Source organism: Pseudophryne corroboree, chromosome 6, assembly GCF_028390025.1.
Source record: "Pseudophryne corroboree isolate aPseCor3 chromosome 6, aPseCor3.hap2, whole genome shotgun sequence".
Taxonomy (NCBI): Eukaryota; Metazoa; Chordata; class Amphibia; order Anura; family Myobatrachidae; genus Pseudophryne; species Pseudophryne corroboree.
Window position 1 is genome coordinate 557,768,182 of NC_086449.1, and position 15,457 is coordinate 557,783,638.

General features: G+C 36.6%; 1 protein-coding gene across 1 annotated transcript in view; it reads right to left on the bottom strand.

Moving 5' to 3' along the window:
• Window positions 1–15,457, bottom strand: part of LOC134934622 (dynein axonemal heavy chain 3-like) — a 1,803,147-nt gene that overhangs the window by 936,550 nt on the left and 851,140 nt on the right. Inside the window, exons 35-36 of the mRNA XM_063930015.1 lie at window positions 3,056–3,186; window positions 2,558–2,658 (exon numbers count right to left, since the gene is read on the bottom strand). Of these exons, the coding sequence (XP_063786085.1) occupies window positions 2,558–2,658; window positions 3,056–3,186 (232 nt within the window). The remainder of the gene's footprint in view (window positions 1–2,557; window positions 2,659–3,055; window positions 3,187–15,457) is intronic.

The following is a 15,457-nucleotide window of genomic DNA, read 5'->3' on the forward strand; positions in this document are numbered from 1 at the left end:
GTTTTGAGGGGGTTGAGCTCAAGGTTGTTGTAGATGCACCACTGGGCCAACCGGTCTACTTCCCGTCTATAGGCCAATTCGTCCCCGTCCTTGACGAGGCCGATGACCCAAAGCAGACAGGGCAATCTTAGCTCTGGCTTGGATTGCCTCAGATCCCTCAAGTTTGAGGCGATTTGGATTTCTTAAAATCTGAACTGCTCATCTCTATTTATAATCGTAGACACCTAGTGTAAGGTGATATCTTAATGTTAGACAATTTTATGCAGTTGAGGTTCCGTTTCAGATGTATCTAAAGATACCTTTTGTGCTAACTTTTTTTTGTGCATCTCTAAGGGATGGTTAAAAAATTGCCACTGTTTAGTACAATTACAATAGATTGACTACATCAAACACCACATCTAATGCACTTTACTATCTAGTTAATATAAATATTTAAGCTTAATTAGATGATGAGGGGGAAAAAAACTTAAAATATTTATTTTGTTTTCCTATTGTTATTTAATAAATAAAAAACTAGATGGCATTTTCTCTGGAAACTAATAACATATGATCACATTAAAATGTCCACTAGTGCAAATCTATTGATTTAACTAGACGAATGCCTGCTAATTATAAGATTACTGATCTCATCACTTTGTGAGCCAGGAAGACAACTTTAATACAGAACATCAATAAGCTTAGCAAAGCTTAGATTATATGATTTATTGGTTGTTTCAATATAACTTTTGCAATTTGTATTATATAATTGGATGGACTTCACTCTGCTCCAAATTATCAAATAAAAAACAATTCAGTGTTTCATATGAAGAATATGTCTTATATACACTATTTTCACAATGCATGTTTTACATACCTTGTTTAGATTTTAAAATATTGCTATAATTAATTCTAGTAAGATTTGCTACACATGTTCTTTGCAAAAAAAAACACACATTACTGGGATAAGTCTCAGATGATGACGCACGATTGCACAGTTTCAAAACAGCTGTTTTAAACAGTATTCAAACCGTAAACAACAATTTCACAGCTCCAGTGTGCATCGCCATTAAATGTTACCCGAGCTGCTTTGTTTACCTGAAAAAAAGCATGCAGGAACTAATAAAAAATTCAAGAGCTTATGTTGTATTATTCAAATCCACCTTTAAACATAAAGAGAGGACAATAGTGGAACATAATCTCTCAACTGCAAAAACATTAATATATCTTTTAAGGTCATATTCGTCCCTGAGGAATACTAGAGGAATATTTTAATCAGATAACATTTTAAAGATGCAATATCGTACATAAAGTAAAAAGAAAATCAGAGGTAAAGGTAATTGGAAAAAAAGTAATGATCATAGCATCATCTTAAAGCTGATCTTGAAGTTAGAGAAGAAAGGTTTCTGTAGACATAAGGAGATGGAATTGTGAGTAGGTTGGCATCACAAGGACTTTAAGTAAGACTATGTACATTTTTGCCTTTGGCCACAAATTTTATTATTTGCATTTTTACCTTTTTGGTTAGCATGTCTACTCAATGTGGTGCTAACTTCCAGTTAAGATTGTTAATAGTTCATTTGTTTAATGGTACACCAATTTTAAAATATTGACTTTAACTAAAAACTAACTGTGAACAAATTTAAGTTTATTAAAAAAGGTACATTTCTGAACATTTCAATTTGCATTGCAAACATTATTTACATATTGCTTTTTGCGGATTTTACATTTATTTTAAGATCTTTACAATATAACATCTACATGCATGTGATACAGCTACAGAAGCCTAATATAGTAACGCTAAGCAGCATTGCCAATGAAAATTGTAACTTTTTGGTTTACATGAACTTTAGAAAGTACACTCCTTTTAAATTGAGATGTTCTTGAATACATTCTTGTCAAGCAATAGCTATTACAAAAAGTAATAATATTTAGAGACTGCAATTCTAAGAGAGATGATGAAGTATTTATTCATAATAAAATACAGTATATTCATTAATGATATATAAAGACATATGCATAAACATACAAACAAATATATCTATCAATCTCTGTGTCATACTGCAATGTATGCAAATATTATACAACTGTGATTTAATATTTAGGTTGCTATTATTACTCATTATTTTTTTTGTAATTTGTCTGTAGTATAACTGTTTTGGCAATCAAGTAAATTGGCTGAATATTTAAATGGAATTATGTCCTGTTTAGATTTCAGATCCTGAATATTAAAGTATATCCATCATTTTGTTTCTATACTCTGGTTACTTCCTCCACTGACCCCAGTCTGAATGACAAACTTTCTGACTGATCACTGTCAGTGCCAGTTTTGTATATTGACCCAAATTTGTAAAACTAACCCAAATAGGTTGTTACATTATCAACCTATTACAATATTTTGCATTTTGTAAGCTCTGCCCATTGTCTCACTGAGTCCTTTTTTATACATTATTTTAGTGCCCTATACACCAAGCAAACACAGTATTGAAGATATTGTAGCCATTTTGTACATAACTGATCACAAGTTCTACATACAATGTAGAGTAATTGTAATAACCATTTCAAAGAGTATATCACCTACCTACTCACTGTAGCTGGAGAAGCTTGTTCAAGATCTAGCACCTCAAAAATCATGTTCTGCTGTGGACTCATTTGAATTATTTCTCCACTCATCAGGCAGAGCTAAAGTGTGAAGAATATAAAACAAATCAATGTATTAAATAACTGAAAGATATCATACTGTAACTATCCATGTGTTTCCCATATTACCTACAAAATACTATTACACTGTATAAAGCAGAGTTTCCAAATATTCACAAATGAGTTTTAGAATCTTTAGACTTAGTGGGGGGAATTCAAATGTTTGAAAGTCAGTTGGATGTCTGTTTTTTCCTATCTAATAGACAGGAAAAAAACAGATACACAGCTGACTTTTCAAACAATTGAATACCCCCCAATGTATGAGTGCTATTTTAATATGAGTATATAAAGTAAAGAATGCTAGCCTTCAATCACTGAAATAAGTCAGAACAAATTACATTTCAAAATCAACAGGATGAATAATATGATTTATATATACCTTCTTGTTATCATCTAAAACAGTGTTCATATTTTCCACCCACACCGCATCTATTGGCCCATCAAATATGCACCATTTCCTACTTTTTCTGCTGCATGTAGCATGACTTCGAAATACATTGGCCAAAACACCTACAATAATAAAAAGAGTGTGAATATTTTTACCAATATTACTGGAAAAACTGTAATGTAATTGTATTGCTGGTTTCATCCCCCCCCCCCCCTAGTGTACAACATGTAATATTCAATGATTGCTAAATGTTTGTCTTGCTTTAAGCTGTGGTGTTGCTTCAAGTGAGTTCTATAATGCACATCACCACTTAAATGGGTGCAGAATGCAGTTTGTATTGTATGGCATACTGATAAATTATTGATGAATTCGATGCTCTATGTCTGGCAAATAATTCTTCAATTTAATCTCTTAAGGGCTCATTCCCTTAAGTATGTCAACATTGAGATCCATTGTTGACATATAGATCATGGAAAAATGTGGTGCAGAAATTGCAATAAGAAAATTATAACTTGAAAATTCTCAATTTTCTCCAAATTGTATTATACAGTATTACGGCTGTCTTTCTGGACAGCAGATGTGGTGCAGCATAGAGATCACTGAATCTCTCTACTTCCCTATTTCTCAAGTTGCAAATCTGTTCTTATGAATGGGCCTTTAGAACCATGCCCAATAGCACTGATTTATGTTATCCACAGAAGGAAAGGTAGTATACACATACTCTCCCTTTCAGTACTTTCTGCAAATTTGTTTCCTCAGAACTTATACCACTGATAATATAGACCAACGTTTTCACAATCTCACCTCATACTATAAATGCTTCACATCCATTATTGAGCCAGGTAGTACCATTTTGTCGCTTTATCTATCTGTCTTAGGTATATATTCTTTTTGAAACTTTCATTAATACCCTTTTAACCTTTATTTGTCCTTTACACATTAGTTCAACCCTAAGTTTCATTTTCTTTCTCCTTTTTTATAGCTTCTTAAAATAATACAAAATTACATTTCAGAATAAGCTCAGTACTTTTCAGCGAGACACTTAAATTTCATTTTTTTTGACAGTAGAATTACAAATTCCCTGGAACAAAAATGTGCTCTTTTATTGCATCACTCTGGCCTGAAGCCTTAGAGTTTATCGGAAAAGCAAGATATGCATTGCCTCTCTATGATAAGGGTTATCAGTTCCCTGCAAATATAAACAGTTATGTCGCAGCCTGGCATCTGCCAGACACTCATGAATAGTGGAACAATTTACATTTAATTCTTTTTGTCTGTATTCTCCTAAGCATGCATATCAAAGAATAGATTGAGCAATTACTATTTGATATTTTGTATCATTCACACTTAAAAACAATGCTTGTAATAGCTGCCTTTGTTTTAAAGACATACAGACCCACATCAGTGCACAAATAAATAGAAAAATGAAGGGATGAATCTCTTTGTGTGTGTTTACACTCCATAAAAAGGAGATATGGTTTGACAGGTAAGGAAAAATAAAGTGGACCTGTCATCCTTACAATGAGTCGCAAATACATGAAATCGGTACTGCATTTATCTAAATGAGTGTTAAATATGAAATGTAAAATACATCATTAACTAATTTTCTTCTCCCATAAGTGTCATGGTTGTCTTTCTTTCAAATTGCTAAAAAAGTTGTTTAATATTCTTTTAATGCAACTGGTATAACAGTATGTATTTATGAAAGATCATAGAGCAGCCAAAGTATATTGCGCTACATTCAGAGAACAATGAGGAATGCAGTAGCAGATCTCAAAATAGAGATCAATAGATATCTGTGATTACCCCCTTCCCCTGGCTGTTCTCTCTGCATGGTACATAAGACAGTAGATCGCTATCTGTGTCTTTGTACACAAATGACACATCTGAGAAGTCTCCATTGGGCATCTCAATACAAATCACGGTGGCTATTACATTTGCATATTTTCACACAGCCACTGCGCATTAAATTTTAGCTGCGACAGCATTTGCGTACATCTCTGTATCAGGCCATAAATACAAGCAAGTGGCAGAGCTGGGCAGCAGATAGTAAGTATATAATGGATGCATTGAATATACTCTAGCCACCAAAGATAAGGGGTGTTATGTAATACGGATATGAGTTTTCAGATGCAAATTTAAAGCAGCAATAATTTATCTTTTAAATTATTGCTGCTTTAAATCTGCAGCTGAGATCACTAGAATAATGCTGCTTCTGAAACCTCGGATCCTATTACAAAACCCAATAGATGTCTGCTATACACTATCAGCGATTAATGGTACACTATACTCTAGAGATCAAATTGGACATCCTGTTTTTTGGATTAACAACCATTTATTTATTACTAGTCATATTTTGTATATTGAAACCTGATTGGGATCTTATTTATAGACTGTACTAACCACCAGAAAAGGCTCTCTATTCTACAGATTAACCAGTGTTTGCATATTGCTCACTAGAATGGACTACTTTGTGTCAACAGATTTGGGTCATATTTTCATAGTTGCTATCAGAATGGGTTTAGTATGAAATACCAGCTAACGGTATCCTGGCAATCATAATACCAATGTTGTGATCCCAATGACTGAAAGACCGACAGTGGTGAGTGTGGGCTGTTTTCCATCTCACCCCTACTCCCTAACTCTAACCCTCTGTTCCAGCTAACCCTAACCTCTCCTCTTTGTGCCTGACCCTAACCACCCAATTAAAGTTCCTAAACATAACCCCCTTCCTTGCTACCTAAACCTACCCCCTCACTGCAGCCTGACACTTACCCCTCCTGGGGTTGCCTAACTCTAACCCTCCCCCTCCCCACAGCCTAACCCTAACCTACACCTCCCCAGTAGCCTAACAACAACCCCATCTGGTGCCTAAACCTAACCCTAATCCCCCTTCACCAGCCATAAATCTAACCCTCCAGCTATACGTACGGTCGGAATGCCAGCTGTCGGGATTCCGGTATTAGTACCCTGTCCCTTTCAGAGTTCTGGCATCAGGATTCTCAAAGGTGTCAGTATTCCAACTGCTGGGATCCTGACAGCTGGCACTCTAACCGCATCCCAAAATGGACCCTGAATTGTATTTTAGCCACCAAAGAGGACTGTGCATTATAGTTACTGACATTAAGGGTGGGAAAGGTGGGGGTACCCTTTTTTATCAGGTTATATAGGGAGTTAAGATTTCTGAACTAAATTAAGTATTTCAGATGCCAGACTGTTCAAAAATGGTGTCTGGATTAAATCAGTACTATGAGTGTTATTCTCATATGGATCTTTAGAACACTATCAAAATGAGGACAATGAAAATAGGAACAGTGTGATGTTGAACCTGGGATGCTAATATGTTAATAATGTCTTAACAATGTTATTTAAAGCGTTTTTTATTTGTCAGATCTACAATTAGAGATTTTGATGAGTTATTATTATATATATTTTATGGTATATATTTTGTGCCTATAATATAGCATAATTTAATAAAACATAAAAAAGTATTGACAAATTAATGCACAATAATTTTAATATTGTGCCAGATTGTGTTGTACTGTATCTGTGTGCAATAATTACCTAACCATGATGTGACATCAATAATATTACTTACTGTAATTGATTCATTTTTCAGTAGAGACTTTTTATCAGGCACATTTTAAATGAATTTATGAGTTATAGTAACATCTAATTTTATTTCATACATAAACATTGTCAATCCTTACTGTTGGTATTTTAAACCTGTTTTTATCATGTTATTATGATTTAGTATGTGTCTAATAGTATTTACAACTAATAAGTTATAGTAATCAATATCAATCAAGATAAATATGTTGTGCATTTGATGTGCAGGTTCTTTTGGATAATAGTTTATGGTTCTCATATATTATTGCATTTGTCAGCACACAACACTAATTGTGAGCTAACATTTTCACATCTATGAGGTTTAAAATGTATGTAACATATTAAATTTATAGTTTACAATCACATATTGTACATGTATGTTAGTGTTTTTGCAAAAAAACAATCAAGACAATTGAAAAATAGGTTTAATCACCTTTCTGCTGCTACAGGAGGACAATACAGTAAATTTGAACCTTTTTACTTGCATTTAACACTAGCACTGTCAGTATATACAGTATATATATATACAGGTTGAGTATCCCTTATCCAAAATGTTTGGGACCAGAGGTATTTTGGATATCGGATTTTTCCGTATTTTGGAATAATTGCATACCATAATGAGATATCATGGCGATGGGACCCAAGTCTAAGCACAGAATGCATTTATGTTTCATATACACCTTATACACACAGCCGGAAGGTAATTTTAGCCAATATTTTTTGTAACTTTGTGCATTGAACAAACTGTATCTACATTCACACAATTCATTTATGTTTCATATACACCTTATACACACAGCCTGAAGGTCATTTAATTAGAGATGTGCACCGGACATTTTTCGGGTTTTGTGTTTTGGTTTTGGATTCGGTTCCGCGGCCGTGTTTTGGATTCGGACGCGTTTTGGAAAAACCTCCCTGAAAATTTTTTGTCGGAATCGGGTGTGTTTTGGATTCGGGTGTTTTTTTTTAAAAAAACCTAAAAAACAGCTTAAATTATAGAATTTGGGGGTCATTTTGATCCCATAGTATTATTAACCTCAATAACCATAATTTCCACTTATTTCCAGTCTATTCTGAACACCTCACACCTCACAATATTATTTTTAGTCCTAAAATTTGCACAGAGGTCGCTGGATGGCTAAGCTAAGCGACACAAGTGGCCGACACAAACACCTGGCCCATCTAGGAGTGGCACTGCAGTGTCAGACAGGATGGCACTTCAAAAAAATTGTCCCCAAACAGCACATGATGCAAAGAAAAAAAGAGGTGCACCACAGGTATAGAATGTAGATGGATAGTATACTTAATGACGACACAGAGGTAGGTACAGCAGTGGCCTTCCGTACCGTACTGCTATATATAGTATACTGGTGGTCACTGTGTCAGCAAACTGCAAAACTAAAATGCACCACAGGTATAGAATGTAGATGGATAGTATACTTAATGACGACAAAGAGGTAGGTACAGCAGTGGCCTTCCGTACCGTACTGCTATATATAGTATATTGGTGGTCACTGTGTCAGCAAACTGCAAAACTAAAATGCACCACAGGTATAGAATGTAGATGGATAGTATACTTAATGACGACACAGAGGTAGGTACAGCAGTGGCCTTCCGTACCGTACTGCTATATATAGTATACTGGTGGTCACTGTGTCAGCAAACTGCAAAACTAAAATGCACCACAGGTATAGAATGTAGATGGATAGTATACTTAATGATGACACAGAGGTAGGTACAGCAGTGGACTTCCGTACCGTACTGCTATATATAGTATACTGGTGGTCACTGTGTCAGCAAACTGCAAAACTAAAATGCACCACAGGTATAGAATGTAGATGGATAGTATACTTAATGATGACACAGAGGTAGGTACAGCAGTGGCCTTCTGTACCGTACTGCTATATATAGTATACTGGTGGTCACTGTGTCAGCAAACTGCAAAACTGAAATGCACCACAGGTATAGAATCTAGATGGATAGTATACTTAATGATGACACAGAGGTAGGTACAGCAGTGGCCTACTGTACCGTAATGCTATATATTATATACTGGTGGTCACTGGTCAGCAAAACTCTGCACTGTACTCCTCCTATATGATATTATACTGGTGGTCCCCAGTCCCCACAATAAAGCAGCACACTGAGCACAGATATGGAGTGTTTTTCAGGCAGACAACGTATACTGGTGGTCACTGTCAGCAAAACTCTGCACTGTACTCCTGCTATATAATACAGCTGCTCCCCATTACCCACAATTAAGCAGTGTGAGCACAGATATATGCAGCACACTGAGCACAGATATGGAGCGTTTTTTTTTATGCAGAGAATGGATAACTGGTGGTCACTGATCAGCAAAACTCTGCACTGTACTCCTCCTATATTATACAGCTGCTCCCCAGCCCTCCCCACAATTAAGCAATAATGCACAATCAAGTTCAACAATAACGGAGAGGACGTCAGCCACGTCCTCTCCCTAACATTTCCAATGCACGAGTGAAAATGGAGGCGACGCGCGGCTGCTTATATAGAATCCGAATCTCGCGAGAATCCGACAGCGGGATGATGACGTTCGGGCGCGCTCGGGTTACCCAAGCCATATGGGAGAATCAGAGTATGGCTCGGACCCGTGTAAAAAGGGTGAAGTTCGGGGGGGTTCGGTTCCCGAGAAACCGAACCCGCTCATCACTACATTTAATACAATATTTTTAATAACTTTGTGTATTAAACAAAGTTTGTGTACATTGAGCCATCAAAAAACAAAGGTTCCACTATCCCTCTCTCAATCAAAAAAGTCTGTATTTCGGAATATTCCGTATTTCGGAATATTTGGATATGGGATACTCAACCTGTATATATATATATATATATATATATATATATACAGAATATATATATATATATATATATATATATATATATAGACAAGCAAAGATGCAGCACTCACGAACACTTTGAAAGAAGTCACAGACCCCAGTTCAGGTATGGTCAACGTTTCAATCCTGTATGGATTTTCGTCAGGAACAAGCTTGTTCCTGACGAAAATCCATAAAGGATTGAAACGTTGACCATACCTGAACTGGGGTCTGTGACTTCTTTCAAAGTGTTCGTGAGTGCCGCATCTTTGCTTGTCCATATCTTTTTTATGAGGGCACTAGAACCAGTAATACACCAGGTGGAGTGCCGGGTAAACTGCATTGTGTATATATATATATATATATATATATATATATATATATATATGTTAATAGTTGTAATAATAAATTCCAAAGTGTTTTTACATGTCTTTAATGTTTACTGTTCGACAGCTCATTGCTTTCACAAAATGCTATTGGAAGCCCTGCACAACTGTGAAGCTGATGTGTTTCACAACCTGTGACGCAGTGCAATGCACTACATTTTAACAGCTATTGCAATAATGTTAGTATTGTAAAACTCACTACATTACCACTTCTTTTTTTCTTTATATATGTGGGTGTAAGTCCTACCACCACAACCAATCAACCAGCTTCAGTAATAAAAAATAATATTAACATGTAACAAATGTTGCCATTACTCTTCTAAAGCTTCTATAACATCTCTATTCCAGAATTAGCTGATTTACATTATTATCCTATTCCTCACAATATTTTTGTGGGTGCCAGTAAGTTCAGCACCATGCTACACAGTACCGCCGACTCGCGGATATTTATTAAAAAATCTGCAAGTCAGGCACTGAAAGGAGCAGTGAAGTGTGCAAATTTGGGTGCTGTTGCCGGTGTTTACACACCACAGCAACAGCACCTTGCACCCTTCATGGGGAATACGATTCACCCCATAAACCGAAACCATGCTTGGACAATGCAGTAAAAAATATCTAGTGAAAAACGAGCCACCTTTTTGTCTATAAAATTAAACACTATGGAAAGCTGCACAATTAAGGACATATTTACATTGTAGCAAATGTAATAATTATCATTATTTGAAATATATTCAAGCAAAAGTTTTGTATAGAAGCTAAACATGTACAGATGTAGCCATGCTCATCTTTGCTGCGACGCAGCATGCTGCAACACGGCTTGCTGCATGGCATACCAGGCTGCGACTATTTGCAGCCTGGCAATTGCGCCATTAATTCCTTAAGGAATCATTTACAAGGCAAAAGCATGTTGCTTTTGCACTGGAAATGAGTGCTGCTTTTTAAAAAAACGGGCAGTCTCGCACAAAAGTCCCGTACTTCTGGAACTCTGAGGCTATTACATTTAGCCTTAAATAGGAGAAAAAAAAAACGTGAAAGTAAGTATGGTAATCCTCACATAGCTCATCCTTCCCAAAAAAGAAATACAAATGATCTGGTATCCAAGAGCTGTGTTACAAAATCCAAATTACTTGTACTGTACATCTTGAATCTCTAAGTAAGTTGAAAACTAATTTAAAGAAAGTAATAACAGGTGAAAAAGGGTGAGAGTAATGTTCTTTTCTGGTAAAGACTGTTGAAACTTAAAACTTTCTTTGAGGTATGAGGATGTAGAAAGGTTTTAAGAAATACTGTGGTGACAGTAAGATCTTATGCACAAAAAAACATATTAAAGCTTGTATAATTGATCTGTTTCCTGATCATATGCTTATAGATGGCATTCATAGGTTGATGGAATTACTTACAGCAGAGCCTATACATGTGACTCTGAGAACAGGATTTTCATGCAAAGGCTTCACATGAAAAGAACACTTGTTAGAACCATAGTGGTCATTCCGAGTTGTTCGCTCGCTAACAGTTTTTAGCAGCTGTGCAAATGCTATGACGCCTCCCACTGGGAGTTTATTTTAGCTTAGCAGAAGTGCGAACGAAAGGATCACAGAGCGGCGGCAAACTTTTTTTGTGCAGTTTTAGAGTTGCTCAATACCTACTCAGCGCTTGCAATCACTTCAGACTGTTCAGTTCCTGTTTTGACATCATGAACACGCCCTGCAATCGCCCAGCCACACCTGCGTTTTTCCTGGCACGCCTGCGTTTTTCCGAACACTCCCTAAAAAAAACGGTCAGTTGACACCCAGAAATGCCCACTTCTTGTCAATCACTCTGCGGCCAGCAGTGCGACTGAAAAGCTTTGCTAGACCTTGTGTGAAACTACATCATTCATTGCAATTGTACGACGTGCGTGCACATTGCGCCGCATATGCATGCGCAGAAGTGCTGGTTTTTTTACCTCATCGCTGCACAGTGAACTAATGCAGCTAGCGAACAACTTGGAATGACCCCCCCATATGGCCACCTCTCCATTTTTGTAGACCTTAATTGAAGTACAATTGCAAGGTACAAGGAATTCAAGCTAGTTGCTAATTCATTTTGCATGAAGATTGAGATATACCAATTGGTGCAATTGTGGCATTTTTTTGTTACATTTTATGTTTGAATTATGATTTGCTGTGACATGCTGTTGTTTCACAAAACATTGGCTCTGATTTGCATTGCCAAGTTCTAATAAACCAGCTACAACCTCTGTGGGTACAGAAAATGCAACACAGTCACAATAAAGAGGGTGCTTAAAAATATATATATCAGCATAAACAAACTGGTACAGCTTTAGATTTGTTTGGGGAGAAATTGTTTTTCCTTATGCATACGGATTGGGTAAAAGCTTCTCGCCAGAAAAATATTCACAAAAATCACTATGGTATGGGAAAGCTTTATTAACTCCCAATCTACCTCTGTCAAGGAACATATTCGGAAATGCTTACACGCCACACTCTTGTATGAAAACCATATGTTCTTACAGGACCCACCTATCTTTATATGATTCTCAACCTGATCTTCTTGTTTTCTTTGTTTAATTACTTGAAACACAGATGCACATACAATTTTTATTTACTATATTTATAATACCATTTTATTTGTCATTTTTTTAGTATTTCAATATTCTCATTATTACCAATGTTGTTATATTATGTGTTGTAACACATTTAATGTGACATTCTTCACTGATATGCATCCTCACACTTTTGGTTTAGGCTCATGTGCCCTGGAGTGCTGCTGTTTGCATGGCATTCTGAGGCACAATTTTGGGAGTGAGGTCTTCAGTCACAGACCATTTCATCACTCCCAGGGGTCCTGAGCAGAAGGAGGAAATCTGTTCTACACATGTGTAAAACATATTTCCTCCATTACACAAGGGGGCCAGCAAGATGCCACTAAAGTATGGGATGTGACCTGATCAGTTAACACACTCCTGGTTGCGGTCGCATCTCATACATTAGTGCCAGTCTTGTGGTTAATGTTTGTACTAATTCCATATGAAACTATCCAAACCAGGTATGGCTGAAAATAATTATTACCGGACATATAAGAAGTGAAAAAGTTCAGTGGGTCATAACTGTAACCTAACACACGAACACCCTAAGATTGACATGCTTACAATTGATTTCTGTCCGTTGGATCAGTATAATTTGTAGAACTTGTGCTCTTTGCAGAAGTGGATTAGCCTATTTTTAGATGGTACATGGTTTATACAGTGCACCAGCACCAACATTTTATATGTAAGTTACACTGCATGCAGCAATGACAGAGTTTAGAATAGGTAGGATTCTGAACATTTTTATTATTGTGTAGTATGTTCTTGGTTTTTTGGAGAAAACTCAAATGAAATACCATGTAGAAGCCCAACACAAACACAAGGAGAACATTCATGCTCCACACAGATAGGGCCTTAATCAGAATGAAACCATAATCTCATCACTTTGAGACAGCATCGCTAACCAATGTACAACTGTATAAAGTACGTCTGACTTGCAAGCAGACTACACAAAATTCAGCCAAATCATGGCAATGCATTCAAGACACCTCTGTTCATTTTCATGGAGATAAAAATATATATTCCAGAACTGATGGGAGTATCTATATGAGTAGATGCTTCTAAATTAGCCTTTTAATGATATTTAAATGTTTTATTTTTTAATTGAATACACAAATAATCAAATAGAAAATGATGTGCTATTACTTCATACAAAGTGCGTTGCTTATACTAGTTGGACGTTACCTGTGCATTCTAATGATGTAGCCATTACTCTCTGCACTTCTTGCTTAGTAGCTACATGAAGTGAGAAATATATTTCCACAAAAATGATTACTAGCTATCTTAATTGTATTGTAATAACTCAATACTCTTCCATAAATGTTTGATTAGCATTAAATTTCCTACCCAACAGGTCGCCAAGTAACAGTTTTCATCTGATCATTTCAACATTAAAAATACATTAAGCCTTTTCTCCTGTGAAGCGGATGGTATAATTCTCAATAAGCTTCACTTTGCAAGAAAAATATTGATATATACCTGTAATCTCTAGTCTCTGAATTAATAAAGCTTTGCACAATCCAAATTAAAAGTTTTTGCAATATATCTACCAGAAAATAATCAATTGCTCTTCTCTAATTAATGTAGTTAAGAAGCACCTGATCCACCTTTTAGCTTGTTTCATCATTTTAAAGTTCAGTCATTTAAATGCTTCCTTTCATGACTGCAGACAACCAGCATGGATTGACAGTTATTATCTGTATTTCTAATAATAAACTTAATTTGATAATCAGAACTAAACACTTTGATGTAGATTCTGCACTTTGTGTATTGCCAGGCATCTACAGAGAAAGATCTTTGGTCATTATATTTTACATAACTCATTATGTACTGCTAACGATATCTGTGTTCCCAGCAATTCCACTTATACAGATGTAGCCACCTTTATCTAGACTGGCTGAGGCGTTTGTCCCGTTCGAGCATACGCAGCGTACCGGGGCGTAGGGAGGCGCGCCTAGTCACAGAGAGGCGTACCTAATCGCACGGAGGCAGACAGAGCGCTTGGCGTTACCTTTACGTGTAATACCTGCGATCATCCACCAGATGTCACCTTTTACAATCACCACTGTGCATGCGTGTGGTTTCCCGTACAATACAATACTGAAATATATAATGACTACTTTACTAAGCGTCTCATTACGCTGCATACAGTAAATACTCATTACGCTGCATTATTCAATACAGTAAATACTCATTATACTGCATTATTTAATACAGTATTTACGGTACAGACGCAAATAGTACAGCATACAGTATATGATCCATCTACAGTACTTTATGAATATGTGAGTGTCCAAGTCCCGCAGACAAAACAACATAAAACCAGTAGTGTACACTGTCGCAAATGGACGTGTTACAAGTTCACTATTGCCTCTTGAGATTAGGAATTTTGAGTATGTTAGCATCCTAATCCCATAGCCATTACAGCATAATCAAAACCAATGGATTTATTCATCTGTCTGCGGCGAAGTGGTGAAGTGTTCTGCTTCCTATACTCAGAGTCCCCAGTTCGATTTCTAAAGTACGAATGCATGTTAGTTTTTTCCAGACACTATATTTTTTTTTATTCACATAAACCAGGGCAAAGCTGCAGGAGCGGTTCTGTTAAGGTTCTATGCACCGTACAGTACACATACAATTCTGTAGCAGGGCAGACTCAATAGAAATGGCTACCACCTATGACTCCTTGCCCCGCGGAGGCCCTAGGCTACGGAGCAAGTAACAGTCCAGATTTTGCAGGCTATGGGGCAATGCTGAAGGAGCGTCACAATCTCCTAGATAAAATACACAGGGGCGATAGAAATAAGTGAGGTCTATGCACATTACGGTACACCGGACTCAATCGCACAGCACACTGGCAAAATGCCCACCGCCCCTGAACCCCCACCACGTGGCAGGCAGCGCTCGGATATGGAGAGAGGCAAAAGTTATGCAGGCTACGGGGCAATGCTGAAGG